Here is a 20780-nt window from a genome sequence, read left to right on the forward strand (position 1 = left end):
CCTGTTTGCTTTTACATTATCGGTCAGATTGCATTTGCAAACCAGCATGGCGCTCTGTATAGCGCATACCTCCGCTAAAACCAAATATTCCCTTTAGATTCAATCAAGCTGCACCAAATTTCATACATTCATAAATATCAGTCCCCTAAATGTGCCAGATATTTTTCATCAGGAAGGATAAATCATCAAAGAAAATGTTAAAATATATATTTCACAATGTTGGATCACCTAATCTGCATCCACACCAAGGTTATATGGGTTCTTCCCTGACCCGCCACGTCCCTCCACCAAGTTTCACTGTAATCTGTTCTATAGATTTTGTGTAATCTTGTTTACATACAAACAAACAGACAGGGGTGAAAACAGAACCTCCTTGGTGGCGGTATATATCGGTTGTCGTTTCATTACTTAAACAGCTTTTCATGGTCACGCTCATGTTAACATTATTCTCCCTCCTGGTTTGCTCTCTAGTTGCCCAACAGTGTATTTACATTTTTCCAGAACTGTGTTTGCTTTCATATCATTGGTCAGATTGCATTTGCAAAAAAAGTGAATTGTTAATATGATATCATTATGCTATAACCATTGCCATCTCAAAAGAAGAAGAAGAAGAAGAAGAAGAAGAAGAAGAAGAAGAAGAAGAAGAAGAAGAAGAAGAAGAAGAAGCACTGTGTAACTCCTGAGGCTTAAAGGACTCAGCATGTCTTCCCATGATTTTCAGCTCAATGATTACACCTAATCCTCATTGTGTTATTACTTAACATTTTTCTCCACTATGTGCTTGAGTGCTATGAATCCTCTCAATGTTAACCTTTGCCTTTTATTAAAAAACCTCTAAGTGTAATCATTGCCACTGAACAGGTTATTCTCAAAATGTAATGAAAGTTCTCTTTTTCCTTCCTGTCTATCTTTGTCACTTGGATTCTAACAGATTAGTTTCAGTTTCCTCTCCAGTATGAAGTGCCTCATGTATTTACTGAGTTTCCCCGCAGACTCAGAAGTCTTGGTTTTATTCACCTTCTTGAGTGCACTGTGTGTTGTTAATGTGAGCATACCTGACCTTCATGTGTGTGAATACAATCAAGAGTCTGTATATACCGACTATGTCATGACATGCTGTGCATTTTTTACATCGCAGAATCAACATTTGCAATTGTATGACCATTTAAAATACTTCTGTTCTCTTTGGCCTTGAACTGTACACATATACATTCTAACATACATGATATTTATATCCTCTTTGTCATTCGTGTTTCCTCTGCTTGAATCACATGAGATTTGTGACTCATTCATGGTCTTGACCCACTTATTACCAGGGTGAAAGGGAGCAGATTATCCAGGGGAAATTACAACCGACTGTAATTCAAGAAATCTCTTTGTTCATGCTTACACGAAACAAAGGAAACAATAAACATATAAATACTTTCCATTCAGTCCATGGAACATCTTATTCCTAGAACATGTGCCGGATGAATCCACAGATCTCTGCTGATCTACATCTGAATTCCTTCCTATAGGTGTGAGTGAGGACAGCCAAAGTAAACAGTCTGCAGAAAAAGCCGCAGCTCAGGCAACGCACAACAGGAGGCTGAGATGAAGAAGAAGGACAACTCAGCCACAGGCAGCTGGAAGTTAGACAACAACCAGATCTCCTCTGCAGTGAAGAACTCCTGCCATCCCGATCTGAAGGTATTGTACTTTGAGGAGAAATTAGATCCTCACTGACGACCCCTGAACCTTTAGCCAAACCATGTAAAATAAAGTGAGGCATGTTCCGATTTTGTGACCTAAGTAAACCGAGATGCACCACTTGAGTTATTTGTGGAGTTTCGTTTATTCTAAACTCCTTTATTTCCCCAGTCTGTTGAGAAGACAGTCAAAATGCCAACATTTCTTAAAAATGTTGTGACCACCAAAACACCCAGTTTTGGAATTGCAGGGGAAAAACTACAATAATAGACGTACACAGGCCAATGGGGACAGTGCGTACCAGAGAATGCTCATATAAACTATGTATTTCAGCCTAAAGGGAGAGAGGACCCACATGTCTGTCATTTTCACAGTCATCTGACCAGCCAAGAGAAGACAAACCAATATGACTGGAATCACATGGGCATAAGAAACTGAGACAGACTGCATGTGTTGGTTTCAACATGTGTTTCCTGTAGAATATATAGTGGGGATATGTTGAAGCCATTGTTCAGCAGGTGACTCCTACACTTTGTTTAGCCCGGTCATTTAGAAAAGCAGATTATCTACAGACAATGAGCTAGATAAAATCACTTAGGTATCGTCTGTGTATTGTGATGTGAATCCATGAATGTTTGAACTCCTGATGAGAGTTTCAGCAGAGTGTGCTGCATGTTTCTACCAGGCCAATGTGAGGGACTGAACAGGAAGGAATGAGGAGTCGTTAGATTTTGAAAATAAGTGCTTTATTTACACAGAAAATTTGAAAAAAACTTTAAACAGAAACAAGCAATGAACTTATGGGATAACACTTACAGAACAAAAGGGGTCACATACATACGGGTTGATCAGCCTAATTATACGCAAAGTGGACTAAATGAACTCCGTTAACATTAACTAACAAGAAAAAAGTCAAATTAAAGCCCAAATATCTAAATACCAAACATAATTCTAACACAATATTGATGCATGGACGACGCATCTCCACTTCCTTCTATTATCCAGAAGTGAAGCTGAAATATCCCAGATACGAATGCCGCCATCTTGCGTATTTGGAGCCAGAGTCTGCAGCGATTGGGGGATGGAACTGCCGTAGAAAGGTCCCGTTGATAAGCTTGCTCAACCAATTGCAAACCAAACTTACTGGAAAAAATTAACATGTGAACAAACGACAATCAGATAAGAGCTACCTAAAATGACACAACCATATTTGAGAAGATTTTATTTAATGTGTACTTTGACATTGTTTTTTGGTCCATGTCCCATCCACTAACATGTAGGAGTTGGAATTTATGACCTATACTGCAGCTAGCCACCAGGTGGTGATCAAGTTGCTGTAGCTTCACTTTTGTGGAGCCGTCTTATCGTCCATCTTTTATACATTTTATGCTCGATACATCCTAATGGGTACTTTATTTAGGACCACTGCTAGAAATAGAACTAATGTACTTCCAACAAACACAAAATACACGTATAGTATGTCGAATGATAGGAGACATTATGTGTCATCATGTTAGTAATGTCCAAATCTAAAAAACTTGGCATGAGTCAGTGGAGGCAGGTTACCAACTTTTGTTTTTGTGTAGCTGCAACATCAACATCAGTTGATCTTCTAAGGTGTTGAGTGCAGCAGTTCCCTCTGCCCTTTGGACTGTGTATTAAGTGGCTGTGAAAAATTCCTTAGACATAGTTTGTGCTTCAGGGCAGAACAGAGGGTCTGTACCACTTACTTGGATTAAGAAGCACGTTGGACAATAATTAAAAAGCTGCTTAGTGAAATGCTTCAGCTACAAGCAACAACAATGAGGAATTTCAGTCACGCTGCCGTTTTGTCCTCCTGTGTTTTTATTCCTTCTGTGTGGTAATCCCACCGTGAACCTCACTTGAAACATTCATTTGTTTATCTCGAGAAACTGACTCTGTCTTTTGCTGCTGCTGCTGCTGCTGCATGTCTCTTCAGCCCAAAGTCGATGTATTTTACCTTTCATGCAAATATTGTTAGGTACAGGTAGCTGTCAAATTGCTGTTGCCACAAAGTAGCAAGCTATTTTAAACTCTTGCTGGTTTATTTCTCAAGTTCAGATTTAAAAGTATAATCCTATTATGGTGCGTTCACACCAAACACGCCGAAAATTTACTCCTGTATGTATCAAAATGTTTTAGATCGTCAGACATAAAATATCCAACTCGAAGCGGCTTCGTTTTCACCATGTTTTTAGTCTAATTGTCCTCTGTTATCCTCCGGAGCCGCACACGCTCGCACCACTATGCTCTTGATTATCCCTTTGATATCAACCAATAAAACTAACAAGGGCTTTTAAAGAGTTAATTGCTAAGTACCCTCTAATCAGAGTCAAAATTCTCTCAGAAATTATTAAAATTAAAAAATACAAATCGTGTCACACAGAGAATAAGCACTAACCATGACAGGCCCAGTTAATGCAGTCATAGGAAAACCGTCGTGCCCCTGCATTCCTGCAGCAGCATTACATCCGTATATACTGGGTGGTGTGGAAACATAATTATACACTTGACATTAAAACAAAGCCTGCACTTACCTTAAGAGGTGTGGAGCAGCTTGATGGTTGCCATAGCTCCCCCGCTGCCTCTTAACTCCATGCAATTTTCTCATTTATTTGCAGTGATTGACAGAGGCTGTAGCCACGTATCCACCCTCTGGACCAAAAAAGACATCACGTTCATTGTTTACTGAGCCCGCTTAAAGCATTCAAATGTACTAATGTGCCAATTACAAATGGATCAAGTGGTTAACTTAAGCGATGCACTTATTTTTGTTGTTTAAGTTTTTAACGCCAATTCCTTTCAAATTTGGCACAAATGTTCATTTATGCTAATGGATTTACTGAATACTTTTATGTGGGCAAAGGTCAAAGGTCAAGGGCACACAAAACATATTTTTGGCCTCTTGAGGATCACATCTCAAGTCTGCTTTTAGGGAATTTCTTATATATGGAATATTATGACCAGTTTTCACTTGGACTCAAAGATTAATTGATCAGCTTCCAGTGGTCAAAGGTCAAAGGTTACATTGTCCTCATATGAATTGGAAACAAATGTAGGTACACTGAAATTGCACCTGTCGGCGGAGGTGCACAACAGCAGTGCAGTATTTCTAGTTTTGAAGTGGGTTATTACAAACTTATCTTGTCATATAAGGTGTATCTGAATTCAATGTAGCTTTCATATGAGATTAGAACAAATTCTGTTGGTGGAAAATGAAAAACAGGAGCGTTCTTACGTGGCGTGCAGAAGCTTCCTGATCTCTGAGAGTGCGGGCTGTGTTTACCTCTCACCTGTATCCAATCCCGCAGCCTGTCGTTGGCTCTGTCAGCTCACAGTGCACTGGATGTGTCTGTGTCCTATGGGATTGGCTTCTCTAATCCTCCCTTTGTTGGTGACAGTCAGTGTCCACAGGTGGCTGAGCACAAATAGGAGGAAGCTAAATATGGCCACTACAAAGCTGGATCTGCACTGCAAATTTGCATCATACATATACACACTCATTTGCATTCACCAAACCACAAGATAGTGCCTATTGCTAAATGAATGCACTTTGTGGGAACATAGTTTTGTTTTATTGGCTAAAAACATATTTTCAGACTTCTCATGTTTCCTTTCCGCCAGCCGACTTAATTATAAAAATCCCCAAAAAGTAATGAAAAATATGATATGTTTTGAATGTGAATGGCGAGGAGAGATTATTCAGGATGGTTTTGTTTCACACTGTGTTCCGTCTTCTGTCTGTGTGTGTGTAGATGTTCCTGGCAGCCCTGTCCTTCGCCTACTTTGCCAAGGCTTTATCTGGCAGCTATATGAAGAGCACAATTACACAACTAGAGAGGCGATTTGACATCTCCAGTTATCTGATCGGCATCATAGACGGGAGCTTCGAAGTAGGTGAGTTTCTCAGTGTTTGTCTCTATTACACCTGGCTATCTATGGACTTTTCATTTTGAATCATTTAGAGGCTAATGAGAGTTGATTGATAATATGTCCGCAGCATGTCAGCCGGTTTGACACTACCTCATATATGCAACCCCCCCCGCCCCCCCCCCCCCCCCCCCCCCCCCCCATTGAGATTTGCATAGTCACCGGTCGCGTAACAAATTGACTCTTAATGAGTGAAACATCGTTTGACTGTGTGCGTAGACTTGGAGAGTAATATGGAATGAAAAATAGATCATAGTACATGTGTGCAGATTTATTAAATATTTACACTGGCTTTACACAACCTATAGAGCTATAAATGACAATTTACAGATGAGGCACATCTGTCCTCTACATGTTGTGAACACCCAGTTCGCAGTGACCGACATACTGTGCGGGACTTGCAGACACATACTCAAATATTAGAGAACCCTGCTTTGTCCAGTCAATATAATCCTTCCAAATTAACAAACAGAGCAAAACACAGAGTGTTTGTCAAGGTTTTTGAATTGAAAGACAAAAACAGACCAGTGTCAAGAAATAGGACAAATACATGAAAACGCTGTGTCCTGTCTCCCAACACATCCTCTGTCAACAAGGTGCATGTGTGCTGTCGTCTGAATGTAAAGACTAGCTCTCCCTGTTGGAGCAGCACTTGAAGGTGGGGATCATACTGTGTGGCATACGGATCAGAAAATCACAATAGCCAACATCTGACAGTCAAATCCCTCCATATACGGTATATCAGAAACAGTGCTTACAGGAGTTCACCAGCACACATCATTTAGATGAATAAATAAAAAAGGATTCATTTTATGTTATCATATCTGAAGAACCTTTTTCATGCAAGTATAAACTGTATACAGCTTTGATAGCATACTATAATTAGGATCTTCTCTCAAGTGGGTCTCATGTTTAATGCCTTTGACTCATCCTCTGATCATCTCCACCCTCTAGGGAATTTGCTGGTGATTGCCTTTGTGAGCTATTTCGGCGCCAAACTCCACCGACCCAAGATCATAGCAATCGGGTGCATCTTGATGTCCTTCGGCACCTTCTTGATCGCCATGCCGCATTTCATCATTGGCCGGTAGGAAAACTGTCATATCTGTATTTAACACTGTCAACCCAATGCAGTATGTATTATTTAGAACATGTAATCTCTGATGCATGTGTTCACAGAGTATCTAACGATACCTGACGCTTTCTCCCTCCCCTTGTTTAACAGTCACATTGGTATTTTGTACGCAGCTATAAGATTGAAACGTCCGTTAGATCTTCAGGGAATTCAACCAATAGCCTCTCTCCATGTCCAGTGAGCTCACCTGAGTCCATCAGGGCAGGTGACAGACCCTCCATACTGCCCTCTAAAGGTAAGATAAGTTGTTCTTACTGTGCTCAGTCAGGAGATTGGTCTGCGTCAGAGACTGTATATAAAGATGGACGACATGATGGCTCTCCAAAAGTGAAGCCAAAATCTTCATCATACCCTGGTGGCTGGCTACAGAATAGGTCATAAACCTCCATGAACAAAACTAAAAAGTGAAAGTATACATGAAAAAACAAAATGGTTTCTATCACTTTAGGTAGTTTAGTACTTAGGTAGGATGATCAAGTAATTTATCCAATAAGTTTGGTTTTATTTAGTTATTTGACAGATGGGGTGATGAGACATGATCGAGACGTGGAGACGTGTCATTCGACATTATACACAGTCTGTGGTCTGCATCATAAGGATATTTTTGGCACAAGTCAAAGAGGAACGTTCTGTCACTTTCTGAGACTTAAAATTCTAAGTCCACTCAACTCATCTCGTTTTTTTTTCTGTCTAATTTTGAAACGTAGGATGTGTGCGTGAGTCCAGTGTTTCGATGTGGATCTACGTGTTTTTGGGAAATGTCCTGCGTGGGATCGGAGAGACTCCAGTACAGCCTTTGGGAATCTCCTACATTGATGATTATGCACAGTCTGAGAATGCTGCCCTCTATATTGGTAGCGCACCTTATTCTCTGTTTATGTTTACACCGATGCCATTCAAATTAAGACATTTTTTAAATCATTAACTTCATTAACAATATATCTTATTTTCAGCCAACTGTTTTTTTTGTTGTTATTTACAGAAATAAATTACCAGAATATTCTGTCATGGTCATGTCTAATGTTCATACTGTATTTTATCAGATCAAAAATGCTCATTAGACAAATTGAATGTCATTATGATTATTAATTGACTGTACCACATAATCGAATGTGTTACAGTAGAAAGTGATAACGGATAAATATCTTTGTCGTGTATTACAGGTTGTGTCCAAACAATATCAATAATTGGTCCCGTGTTTGGGTACCTGCTGGGGTCGCTTTGTGCCAAGATCTACGTCGACATTGGTTATGTGGACATGGGTGAGTAACATTATATCATTAATAAACTGACTGACTGAGCTTGAACTTGGTATGGATTTATTGTGGATTATCATTTGTTCACAATAACAAACTACACCAACACTCCACTGTGGAGAGCAGGATTTGGTAAGTGGTTGTTGTACGTGACAGTTTTAAAGCTGTGTGAGACACAATGCTCGATTACGTTGTAACCTTGGTTCTCTGAGTGAAGAGACTATCTCTCCACTCCGTTACATATTCCATATGTATGGGGTAACTCTTTAGTGTGCATCCGACAAGCTGATATGTGACACTTTGCAACTTCCTGTGCCTGTTGCAATTACTTTACTGCTTCTGGGCCAAATATAGCTGTAGGCTCCACTGGCAATGTCAGTACACGGTCGTAATCCCTTTGCCTGGGACTGGGATTGCCACAGGTAGCATGTGCTACAGCCCTGCCCCGTCTGCAGCATCTGCTAGCTCCATAATAATGCAGGAGAGGCATGAGGGAGCCACCTGAAGTCTACCTTCCTGTTCCTGACCGGACAGGTTGCGAAGTTAGAGACACGTGATGGCCCCACTGTTAGCCAGATGGGTCTGTGTAGTCTCATTCATACAGTATAATCTGACTGGGAAGAAAACACTTTGAAGCTGTTGTAAACCTTTCTGTGGTCACCTCATGTTGCGTTTGAACATTTACCAAAGCCCAAAGGTTGACGTCTATGAAAAGCATTTTGAAAAGTGTTAATAAACTGTATTAGATAAATAAACTTGCCTTGCTTAACCTATTATTACATATATTTAAATATAGTTAAAAGAAATATGCATCTATGAAGCAAATGAATGAAAATTACTCATTGGTGATGACGTTCATATCACTTCTCTTCTCATGGCAGAGACTGTGACTATCACGCCCGCTGATGCCCGCTGGGTGGGGGCATGGTGGCTGGGCTACCTCATCACCGGCACCATCACTCTCATGTCCGCTGTTCCTTTCTGGTTCCTTGCCAAGTCGCTGCCAATCCCCATGGATAAACACGATACCAGCTGCACTCCAGAGCAAACCCGGTTCATCAAAGGTTCCCCGACCATGGAGCACAAGTTCAGACCCGAGGAGCCGGCTAATTTACATCAGATGGCCAAAGGTATAGAAAACAATGATTGCAGTGAATATCGAGTATTGGCATTGCGATGTGTTCAGTTGATTGAATCTGTGTGACCAATTTCTCAAGAGACATAAGAAGACGCCTGTGTTGATGTTCTGTAAACAAAAAGACGTGATCTCCTTGGGAAATTTTAACGTTATGTCCCGCTTCATGTATTCTCTGCCCAGGCGCCAGCCCTCAATGTTCTGTAGATTTTGCTGTTGTCCTGAAAGCATCTGACATGGACAATATCCTGCTGAGTTTGTGTCTGATAAAAGCTCTATTTTCATATATCTATCTCTATAAGAACGGGATTTTTTAAAACTTTATTTCCTCTTGTGATTTAAAATGTTGCCTTCAAGTCTAAAAACAACTTCCTCTGCAGGTTTTACCATTATACACTTTGAACACATTTGTGGGTCTACCTTTGAATGCCACATGCTGGTGATTACAATCTATACATTTCGAGAACATGTATGTCTTAACCCCTAAACAACTGGTGCCCTGGTCGATCAGTGGTTAGGACGCCCATTGTGAACCACAAGGCTCCAGTTTGAGTCCGACTGGAGACATTTGTTACATCTCTCTCTCTTTTCATAGACTTTCTTCCAGCATTGAAGAGTCTCCTCGGAAATCCTGTGTACATCATCTACTTATGCGTGACCATCATTCAGTTCAACTCTCTCATCGGGATGGTCACCTACAAAACCAAGTACATTGAGCAACACTACGGCCAGTCAGCATCCAAAGCCAATTTCCTCATGGGTAAGCAGACTATTCTGATAATTCATAATGTTTCCCTTGTTTCATGATGTTCATATATTAATTTTTTGTTTTAGCAGTTAAAACAATTCAAATCAGGATTTACACAGAGGGGCCATTACATGTCTAACATCCACGCACAATTCCTGATTCAGTAACCTCCGCATTTAAGTTATTCCTTGTTTACTGTTAGCTCTATAACTTTGAATGTATTTTGAAAAGTATTCCTTGTTCTAGCAAATTGTTTACTTAAAATTTGTTTTTAAATATTGACAAATTGTCAAATATATTGTTTGTCAGATTAAAGTGCATTTCAGGGGCTAATCAGATTTCAGCTGACGCCAGTTCCCCCCTTGCCCAAAAAAGAATTTCATCTTCACACCATCATTTAGTTTTACATGAAACATGAACGAGACTACATTAAAATGAATGAGCATTCCGACTTTGATCCTTTTTGGCTGGCGGCTCAATGTGAGAGAGGTCTTTCCTGACCCCTGAGTCCTTTTAAGAAAGCATTGTGTTCTGCCGTCTGGTTCAGGCATGATCAACATCCCGGCTGTGGCCCTCGGGATGTTCTCTGGAGGGGTCGTCATGAAGAAGTACAAGCTGGGTATCATGGGAGCAGCTAAATTTGCCTTCGGGACTTCACTGCTGGGCTACTTCCTGTCACTCTTTTTCTTCGCCATGGGCTGTGATAACTCTAAAGTGGCAGGGATCACTGTTTTATACACTGGGTATGTGATGTGATATATGACTGTCATTTCATATAGGCCTTTTATAAATCCTGAGTTAGCGATGCTGCTGCAGTTGCGCTTTGCTCTCACTGAAGGAGGCGGGGTCTAACGGCCCCTGCCTGCTCTGATTGGATCAATGGGCCGATACTCCTCTCGTTATTGATTACTTATAAAAATATAAAAAACAATGTGAACATGTAACACGATGCATTGTTAAAATGTAGTGGAGATTGAAGAAAGTACAGATATTTGCTGATACATGTAAAGGAGTAAAGATGCAAAGTACTTGAAAGTCAATTTAAAGATACATGATGTACTCAGGTACAGTAATGAAGTAAATGTACTTTATTACATCCTACCACTGCCTTTTGTATTGCGTTGTTGAGTCTCCGTTCTGTGTCTCATTTCCCATGAACAGTAAAGATGCCTTGGCCCTATTGGGCTTATGTGATGTATTTTTCATTAGTGCAGTCAATAATACATGTATTATCTTTTCACATCGCCACATGCAGGGTGGAAGGTTTGCCTCATCAGGAGCGCTCTCTCTTCTCCGACTGTAATTCGGATTGCTTGTGCTCCGGAAGGGAGTGGGACCCGGTGTGTGGAGAGAACGGGATGACCTACGTGTCCCCGTGCTTGGCTGGGTGCACATCGTCTTCTGGATCTGGGAGAAACACGGTCAGACACACAACACTGTCATCATTACTCATCTATTGCAACCTACGCCAGGGAGGTTATGTTTTCTTCCCCGTCCGTTTGTTTGTTTGTTTGTTTGTTTGTGTGTGTGTTTGTTTGTAAGCAAGATTACACAACAGCAACTGAACAGATTTCCACGTATTGGTCAGGGAAGAACCCTTTAAATGTTGGTGCCGATCTGGATCAGGGGGTGGATCCATGATCACTTCCTTTAACACTGTAAGACAGGGCGTTTTTCAATGTTTCCATTATTCACCATTTTCCGAGGGAATAACTAATGAACTGATTTCTATGAGTTCGGGGAATTTGGTGCAGCTTGATTGAAGTTGTTGGCCCCCAGCGGAGGTGTGTGCTTTACTGAGTGCTTGTAGCTTTGTTTCATTACTGGAAAACACACATATTTAGATTGCTGCTGTTTCTGCTGCTGTTTTTGTTGCTACTCATGTCTAAACAGCAGCACATTTACGTAAAGTGTTTCCTGCTCATCTATCACTGATATCAAATTATTTTTCTTCTCTGTTTTAGGTTTTTGACAATTGCAGGTGTGTGGCTGCGGCTAACACCCAGCCCGGAAATCTGACGGTCAGCCTGGGCCAGTGTCCGCGCGGGGACAGCTGTGAAAAGATCTTCCCATACTTCCTGGCTCTGTCCGTCCTCAGCTCGTTCATCATCTCTCTCGGGGGAACACCAGGCTATGTGCTGCTCATCAGGTCTCTCCACAACTCCTCTTACCTGCTAAAACGAATCGCTTCATTATCCTCACATGCAGTCTGTGTTTTGAACCAGTGCATCATCTTCTCATTCCTGGACAGATTTCACTCCCTGCTGTTATCAGGGAAATATGTTCACCTCTTTATGATACAGTGTCATTGATGGAGATACAGGGATGCTGTTAGAAAATCTATGTAATACTGTCATATTAAATACAGGACAATGTTTGTGATTTCTTTTTAATATATGGACATTTCATACCAGTCTTAGAATTTGTATGCTACGACAGACATTTAAGAAATTAGACATGTTTTTTGAGTCATATCAAATTCAGATGTTTAAGATTTAGGATTTTGTGTCTTAAAGCAAATTATCAATATAATGCTCACACATACTGTTTTAAGTCTTACAATAACAATTTTAACAATTGTCTGTTGTCAGGATGAAGAGTTAAGTCTTCCTTAACGCCTCTGTTTTGTTTCTGTAGGTTCATTAAACCGGAGCTGAAATCACTTGCACTTGGGATCCACACACTGGCCACTCGCACACTCGGTGAGAACCTTTCTCTATTTTGTCGTGAGGAAGTATTACTGGATTTTTGTACCCTGTATTTGAAGTAACAAGTTATTTTAAATTGTACAACAGCTGGAATACCTGCCCCTATATACTTTGGAGCAGTAATCGACACAACATGCCTCAAATGGGGATACAAGCTGTGTGGAGGAAGAGGAGCATGTAGAATATATAACACTGCAGCTTACAGGTAAATAAAACTCACAGTAAAATATAACTGCACTGGCAGTACTGTGAGCTCATTAACAAAATAAAACATAGAGGAACGACTTTGCTCTTCTCAGATATTTATAAAAGATATAGAACAAAACATAAGTTCAGCACTAGAGTGGTGCCAGAGGGAAGGTCATGTGAGTTCGAGACTGGAGTTCATGTTTTTTGAAAAATGATAATTTGTTTACCTTGTTTTTTTCCATATAAAAGTTAAGTTAAATTAGATTGAAGAGAAACACTGTTAAACCAGCTTGGATATAATTTCTCTCATTAAAACTAATTGCAAGTGATTCGTAACCACCCTAACAGTCATTCATGTGTTTTGGCAGGATAGTGTACCTGGGCCTGGTTCTGGGCTTGAGGACAGTCTCCTTCTTCTTTTGTATTTTCGGTTTTGCAGTCTTTAAAAGACATATTAAGAGGGAGGAGAAAAGCGCCCTGACCAATGGGAACGCAGAGATGGAGTCCCTGAGGAAAGAGGAGAACAGCTCCACGCACTGTGAGCAATTTGTTGTGGCCTTGGACTGCAGTCCTGACAGAGAAACTCGCTTGTGAGCCTCAGCACAACCTGTTGGTCTTTTCTGAATCAGCTCCAGGGAGCAGCACCTCAGGTGTGCAGAGGAGCACACACTGCGGAAGCATTTCAGAGCACACGAAATAAAGTACAGAATGTATATGTACGGGATTTGTTGAAACATAAGATTACTGACAAAGAGCCACTTTATAAACATGCTGCTTCAGGAATGTGTACATTTATGTTTGTGTTTTTTCATGAATTGAAAACTTTTTTAGAAAAAACTATTGTAATTGTGCTTTATATAATATGTTTGTCTTTGTTTTTATGATAAAACTTGACATAATCATTTCTCAGATTCAACACATATTACGGTGCCTGAATTCATGGCTTCACTTTCACTTCAGCAGAGTTTCCTGCGTTAAACAGGCCTGCAGACAGTTTCTGTGGCACATCTGCTGGAATAACTGTGAGTGAGGCTGCACTGAGACAGAGTCGATGTTCGAACCTGCGAACGACTGAGGTCAGCAACCTGATCAAAGCAGCAGAGGAACAGCTGCCCACTGAAAGATGATATGTTGAGGCCAAGCTATCAGTCCAGATGTGAAATAAATCATTCCTGCCGTAGAATCGCTGTTTCATTACAATTTGTGGCTTCGGCAGCCAAACTTGTCTCTATGAGAGGGAGAAGCCATGTCTGCTGGTGAGGACTGTGATAAACAGCTTCAGAACACGTGTGTGTGTGTGTCGAGCCTTGGATTCGTTTTTGCAGCGTTGATTTACAAACCACATGTACTGTACCTGACTGCACATTGTATAATATATGTACAGTAGCCACCAGTGTGCCTCGTCATTATGGAGCTTCTTGCATTTTGTTTTCAAAACGTAATCTTATGTTGTGTCTGTGTGGTATCAGCCGTGCGGAACACACAGTCAAGGTTTGTTGTTTGTTTTCAATGTACATAGTGTATACCAATGAAACTAAAAATTACAAAAAAAAAGTCAAAATCTGTTTTTCACATTTTACTATATGTTCGAAGGAAGATAGAGATTTAAAAACACCCCTCTGCAAAGGCCCATGAACAGTCTACGAATGAAACCACATTTAAATTCATTGCATCCAGATTTGGATCTGCACTAACTTGCACACACTCGTAAACATCAGTTCCTGAAACAATCTTTTTTCATCAAGATCCATGAATTATTATTATATCTCACTTTGTTAAAGAAAGTGAAAAAAAATCCTGGATCTGCCCCCTGATCCAGAACCACACAAACTTTAATGGATTCTTTCCTTATCTATACTGCCCCCCCTCCTTTGGTAATCTGTCCAATAGTTTTTGCGTTGTCTTGCATATAAAATAAACAAACGTGCAAACCAACCAACAAACTGACAGGGGTGAAAACATAACCTGCTTGGCAGAGTTAATCATATGATTAAACTTTAATATGAATAAAATCTGCTTTTGTCCAGCTTTTATTTATCAAAACTTTTAAAACATACAAACAAATGTGAAATACATGTCACACTATAGTAGCAACTTAGCATTAGCATGAATACCATGGAGATAACGCAGCATGTTTCATGTGCTGATAGGACGACAGTAAACTGGTGGTCTGGGGTTATTAATTATTATTAAGTATTAGTATTACCGATAAGCATAAGACCCTGAGGAAATATTAAGAGATATTTTCCCTTCATTTGTTGAGTGAATAGATGGTAGAGCAACACACAAAAAGTGATCATGTACGTTCAGCCTTTAAAAAAATACATTAAATCCAAGTGTTTTTCTTTTGTTTGTTTAATGCTGACGATTGAAACATGTGCCTCTGTTCAGATATGAAGGTAAATGAAAGTGCAACACAGATGTGGTGGTGAGCTACTGTATGTAGCACACAGTTGTAACGAGAAGACAGAGGAGAAACAACTACTGTGACTGTGTTCCTGTGGTTACTGATCCTTTTTGTCTTCTGCACTCTGGAGATTCTGTGGATCAAAAAATGGATAATAAAAAAAAGATTGTACAATTTTGTATTTCAGTATTTTGTGACTGTGTATTTGCATGTATGTACACCAGTGAGTGTTACCTGGAGTTGATGGTGTTCCGTCAGTAGTCGGTCATACTCGTGTGCCAGACCTTTCGACTGCCTCTTCATGGCTTCTACCTCAGCGTGAGACTTGTGCACGGCTGCAGGCACAAACAGTCCCACGTCTATAAATTGCTCTGTAAGCAGTATGCTGCATATGCAAGATGTGACCTGCAGTGGTTCATGCTGTTTATGAATAATTTTTTGCATCAACACTGCTTTGCTTTGTGTAACTGAATGCAGAGCGTGGTGTCTGAAGGCAGCAAGGATTACTCACCCTCGTCTGCAGTCTTCAGTTGACCTGCCAGCTCTTCCACCTCTAGCCGCAGTTGCTGGTTTTTTGATGACGTGGAGTTTTCCTCTTCCTGGAGCGCCTGAGCACAAAGGATTTTCTCTAATTACTGAGCTTAAAAGGTTTATCTTAACAGCCAAAAACAGGGTACATACAAAGTAGAAACCATATCGAAACAAGAATGCGCTACCGCTTACAGAATATTAAATCAGTGGACATGACCCACAAAACTTCAACCTTGGTGGATGATACGTGATGTTAGACTAGTTAGTGCCTATTTGAGGACAAAAGTAAAACTTTACGTCATCAAGGTCTGTTAAACTGTATTTCTCACTTGTTTGAGCATCAGGTTGTCCTCCTGGTGCTGCTTGGCCGCTTTGACTGCATTGTCCATCTGCGCCTGAAGGCCTGCACTGCTCTCCAGTGTGACAGCAGCCTGGTTTAGCAAGGTGACAATCCGGCGCATGATGCTGTGATGAGTTCGCAGGACAGGGAAAGAGAGGAAGTGGAAGAAATGAAAACATAGGACCTCAGGAAGTAAAGTGGAAAAGGTAAATAGGAAAATAGGCATTTGTGTGGAACGTTATAGGGATGTTCATTCTTGTTTTCTGAATGGATGGAGAGAAATAACACTGACAGCCAGAGGAAGAGAGAGAAGCCAGATAGGTAGAGGTTCCTCTGGGCTCTGAACAGCTTCATGAGCACATGGTCGTACAAATTGGGGTTCAAGTTGGCGTCTTGCACGGGCTCGGGCCCCGAGTACTTCCTCACCTCACGGAGGGCATCTGAGGGTGAGACAGGAGACAGAAAACATTAACGCTGCTGCTTGACACACAACATGTTAGTATTATTAGTCGGTGTCATCGCCCACAGCAGATTGTCTCTGACTCACAGCAGACTGCTTACCAAGGAAGAGAACAATGAGAACCATGATCATAGTAAAGAAGCATCTGTTCCAATATGGTGATAACCAGTTCCATATTCTCCAGCTGAAAACCAAACGCCATCTGAAAAAGTAGGTCAAAAGGTGAGTGGAGCTGCCATAACAATCAGTGGATCTGTCTAGAAAGGATGTTGTCTCACTCTGCTGGTGATTTGTGGGAACTGCATCTTTCAGTTTTATTATTTTACAACTCCACATAGCAAAATTGTTTTGGTCCAGATTTGGTCCACACTGCCACATTGTTTTTCATACCACATACTGTGTGGCATGATGGCACATGGGCGGCCCGCTTCTGTTTGCCAGATGTGGGCCACAAGCAAACCATAGCAAAACCGCAAGACAACCAAAGGGTGTAAAAGGTGGCCCAAATTAGTTTTATGCTATTTGAGCCGTATTCACCATTCACAACATGGACCTCTTTAGGTTTACATCTAGATTACATGTTGCCTAAAGCAAAGTATGTTTGCCAAATAAAGACCCATAATTTTTTGTTTTGGGATATTTGGGCCACAATTTTTTGGGGATATTTAGGCCACTTTAGACTCACATCCATTTTGTCTGGGTCACACGAGGTCATGTAGTGCTGCATCCTTGCCTGAAGTGACCCACACCCTTATGCTATGTGAGAAATTTGATTGAGACCACGAGTTGTGTTACGGACTTTAGATGATGTTGTGTGTTTGCGTATTAAACTGCATTACCTCCGTGCTGATATGAAGGGTATACACAGGATGAGGTTGACGACTATCTCTCCATAGAGGAAGAGAGCCACAACCGTCCACTGCAGAGTCATTGTTATTCTGAGAATATACACAAATTGTATTATCAATATGTGTAATATGAACAGCCTTGATGTAACGTTAACCAGTTCACTTTCAGACATAACCTGCCATTATCACACATGCTTTATTTTTCCAATATGCAATAATGATTAAATCAATTTGTACAAGTAGTAGTGAATGTCAATGTGAATATATATTATTTTTCACTATTTGCCTATTCTCCTGTGTACTCTTTATACTACTAAATGCAATTGCTTCACATTGTGGATTAAAATTCTGAGCACACACACACACACACACACACACACACGCACACACACACACACACACACACACACACACACACACACACACAGTTGTTTCACACAACTAAAAATCTGCAGCAATCGTCCTCAGCCTTTTGCTATTTTTATACTTTTACCTCTAACTCTATCCTGACTCTTCAGCAGCTTTTGTTCTCATTTTGTTTAAGAGCAGGTGGGAGTTGATCTGTTCTGACCGATGAATAGAGTTGTTGTCTTACCAGGAAAAGTTGAGCGAGCAGAAGAATGGGAAAGTCCAGACATGCGCACACATGAGCTCTCTCCCACAGTCACAACAGCTGCTGGGGACCATCAGAGGACCTGCAACTCTAAATAAAACTCTGTCATTGGTCAGCCCCTTTGGATTTGTTAAAGACCCCAACGTCCACACAAACCAAGTACTTTATTTCATGCTATTTAATAACTTAGAACAGCAAGATTTAAATGATTAATCATTTGGAGCAGTTCTTCCCTCTTGTGTGTGTCTGTTGGTGCCTTCTCACATTTCATGTCATGGTACAATAACAGTTCTGAGAAGAGACACTCACTGAATTTTTTAATAGAATTTAGGATATAATGTTTTTAATTTAACTCCAAGCTTAACACTGAAATAAACCAAGCAGATCTAACACTTTCCATATCTCTTAGGATATGTTGACTTTTCTGGGCATTTCCTCCACAAAGCAAAGTGAACCCATGTCCACAAGGTGGCGATGTTATCTAATGATATAACATTCAGTAATGGCAGGAAGTAGAGGGTCCAAAATCCAAATATTCCTTATGTTCAGAGTTTATATACAAAGAAGCAAAATAGCAGATATAGACAAGAAAACTTTATTTATACAGACCCTCCAAGACGATGTGATTCAAAGGCAAGAAAAAATCATTCATCAAAGACATAAAAACAGGACATCAGGAAAACATTAAATTTACAATTAAAAGACAATAAAACAAGGCGATTCAAACTGATTTACAGAGGCATTGAATTATTTAAAAGATTGAAATTGAAATGAAAACACATTAAAATTGTATTAGATTGCAATTAAAAGAGCAGCAAAAACAAGAAAACGAACAGTTTAAGATTAAGTGGATTATGTACGTAGTAAATTAGTTAGCAGACAACAATGTTTTAAGCCCTTATATAAAATGAACTGAGTTTTAGCAGACCCAGCTTGTTCCTCATAACCTTTTATATACAGTCTATGTTCATAACAGTTCAATAGATTAATGATGTATTTAGACCCAAGACCATTTAGTGGTTTATAGATTTTAAATTTGATCATTTGACACACAGGAAGTCAGGGCTGTGATTTAAAGACCAGTGTGCAGTTTTCCTAAAATTGAATTTGTTCTTGCTATATTTCAATGGTAGTTTAATAATGATGAATGTTTTTACCTGTGGCATATCCACGCATGGATTTGTTGAATGCACTTAAAAAAGTTCTGCTTTGTTATGCTCTGTTATGCAGAGTTTTGTGTCATTTGCATAATTTGTGGTAAGAGATGTAATTTTCCATAACCACAACAAGAGGGAGTATGTAGATGTGAATAGAAGAGGCCCGAGAATGGACCCTTGAGGAACACCAAATATGATTTTCAGTTTCCTGCCTGTCAAACACAATTTTATGGCCATCTGAGATCTGCAAAGACAAGTATTTGACACATCAGTACTCAAGTAAATTATACTTAAACCTTTAATGAGTCTAGGTTTAGATAAAAAAAAGCTCATTCATAAAAAAAAGACTTGAAAACATCGCTCTTTGTCTTTGTGTGTCTTTAAGAGTGAACACAAACAGCTTGGCTTGCTCACAAACAAATGCATTACATGAGTGTTGCACATCAACAACAGAGACTTGGGATTTCTTCAGCATAGCCTTCAGTGTCTTCTTAAATAATGAGGGTTTTTGACCCAATTCAGCTCCCTGGACTATTCTGTTTGTGTATTTCACCTTTTCCACTGTATTCAGATTGCAAAGTGTATTCACACAGGCCTCCTCTGTGAAGGGGACTGATAGCTGCTACCCTCTTTGACTGCATGTCTCATGAGTGCTGAGCAGCAAAATGTTTACAGCTGCTCCCTGTGATAGCTTTTTGAGAGTGGGCAAATGACTGTAGCAGAACTGAATGTGCTTTGATTGCTCTCCTTTGGCTCGCCATCTCAGAGGTCACAACTCGGGAGACGGAGTAGTCATTATGGTAAAAGGCCTGCAATGAGCAGATGGTCAGGCTGGGGTGATATTATGTTGAGAGTGTGCTTGGTGGAGTGTTGTCGATATGTATGTGTTCGTCCATATATATATATATTTCTTCAAAATCCTTGTTTGTTTTTTGCATGTGGGAACAAAATGCCCCAGAGTCATTATCTAATTTCTTTTAAATTGACCCAGTAAGTTAACTGGTTTAAACTGCTGAATGTCCTACTGGGTTTATTCTTTATCTTTTTTAAAGGTTTTGGCACGTTTTTTTCTGTTCTGGTTTTAATTTAGTTTTATTCTCTTTCTTTTATTGTCTTAATTTTGGCATCTCTCATCCAGGATGACAAAACCGAGAGTTAAAGGAGATTTTTTTCAAATTCACCACATATTTGTGTTATGTTCCCTTTTCTCTATTGCAGTACAGGACCCAATGTTAAGTTAAGAAGCTAGATAACAAATAACAATAGAAAGGTAGATAATGTCTCTGTGAGAACTCTGACTTTTTTGTAAAAAGATAGAGAAGACACAACAATGGTTTGACGAGACAAATCAAGGTTTAGATATATTGGTCCCATTGAGTACAGCTTCACATTAAGACTAACTAACAATACAACTGTTAACGTGTTCCCCTTCTTTTCGGCTCCTCTGCCTGGTTAACACTGGTAAATACTTCATTCCTTCACCCTGCAGGATTTCCCTCAGAACCTTCAGTTCGATATAGGTCTCACAACAGAATTTTAAAAGTTATACACACAGGCACCTGGTGCTCATCGCTTGTACTGATGATTCAACTGTAATATCTTTTAAGTCCATC

General features: G+C 40.1%; 2 protein-coding genes across 3 annotated transcripts in view; one reads left to right on the top strand and one right to left on the bottom strand.

Annotated features, from left to right (window-relative positions):
* Positions 1–14918, top strand: part of LOC117763556 (solute carrier organic anion transporter family member 1C1-like) — a 17226-nt gene extending 2308 nt beyond the window's left edge. The window contains exons 2-15 of the mRNA XM_034588768.1: positions 1518–1689; positions 5466–5607; positions 6595–6727; positions 6889–7010; positions 7483–7629; positions 7939–8037; positions 8913–9161; positions 9762–9926; positions 10462–10657; positions 11170–11335; positions 11879–12063; positions 12552–12616; positions 12710–12827; positions 13180–14918. Of these exons, the coding sequence (XP_034444659.1) occupies positions 1594–1689; positions 5466–5607; positions 6595–6727; positions 6889–7010; positions 7483–7629; positions 7939–8037; positions 8913–9161; positions 9762–9926; positions 10462–10657; positions 11170–11335; positions 11879–12063; positions 12552–12616; positions 12710–12827; positions 13180–13405 (2109 nt within the window). The 5' untranslated portion in view covers positions 1518–1593 and the 3' untranslated portion in view covers positions 13406–14918. The remainder of the gene's footprint in view (positions 1–1517; positions 1690–5465; positions 5608–6594; positions 6728–6888; positions 7011–7482; positions 7630–7938; positions 8038–8912; positions 9162–9761; positions 9927–10461; positions 10658–11169; positions 11336–11878; positions 12064–12551; positions 12617–12709; positions 12828–13179) is intronic.
* A 235-nt stretch (positions 14919–15153) lies between these two features.
* Positions 15154–18202, bottom strand: LOC117763557 (B-cell receptor-associated protein 29-like). Of its 2 annotated transcripts, none has more exons than XM_034588770.1 (8): positions 17993–18202; positions 17389–17487; positions 16651–16751; positions 16382–16529; positions 16079–16214; positions 15730–15826; positions 15453–15553; positions 15154–15351 (listed from the first exon to the last, which is right to left on the bottom strand). In XM_034588770.1, the coding sequence occupies exons 2-8, from the start codon at positions 17478–17480 to the stop codon at positions 15316–15318; spliced, it is 711 nt and encodes a 236-aa protein (XP_034444661.1). In that variant the 5' UTR covers positions 17481–17487; positions 17993–18202; the 3' UTR covers positions 15154–15315. The 2 variants fall into 2 exon arrangements, with proteins under 2 accessions (XP_034444661.1, XP_034444660.1); XM_034588769.1 differs by having other exon boundaries at positions 17891–18201.
* Between the last annotated feature and the right edge of the window lie 2578 nt (positions 18203–20780).

The sequence above is a fragment of the Hippoglossus hippoglossus genome, chromosome 6 (genome assembly GCF_009819705.1).
Source record: "Hippoglossus hippoglossus isolate fHipHip1 chromosome 6, fHipHip1.pri, whole genome shotgun sequence".
Classification (NCBI taxonomy): domain Eukaryota; kingdom Metazoa; phylum Chordata; class Actinopteri; order Pleuronectiformes; family Pleuronectidae; genus Hippoglossus; species Hippoglossus hippoglossus.

Excerpts from the sequence above, each read along its gene's own strand:
- LOC117763557 (XM_034588770.1), bottom strand. The coding sequence starts at position 17,480 with ATGACTCTGCAGTGGACGGTTGTGGCTCTCTTCCTCTATGGAGAGATA. Across the intron at positions 16,752-17,388 it reads CCCTTCATATCAGCACGGAG|ATGGCGTTTGGTTTTCAGCT; the intron begins GTAATGCAGTTT and ends CTACTTTTTCAG. Across the intron at positions 16,530-16,650 it reads TCTCATTGTTCTCTTCCTTG|ATGCCCTCCGTGAGGTGAGG; the intron begins GTAAGCAGTCTG and ends TCTCACCCTCAG.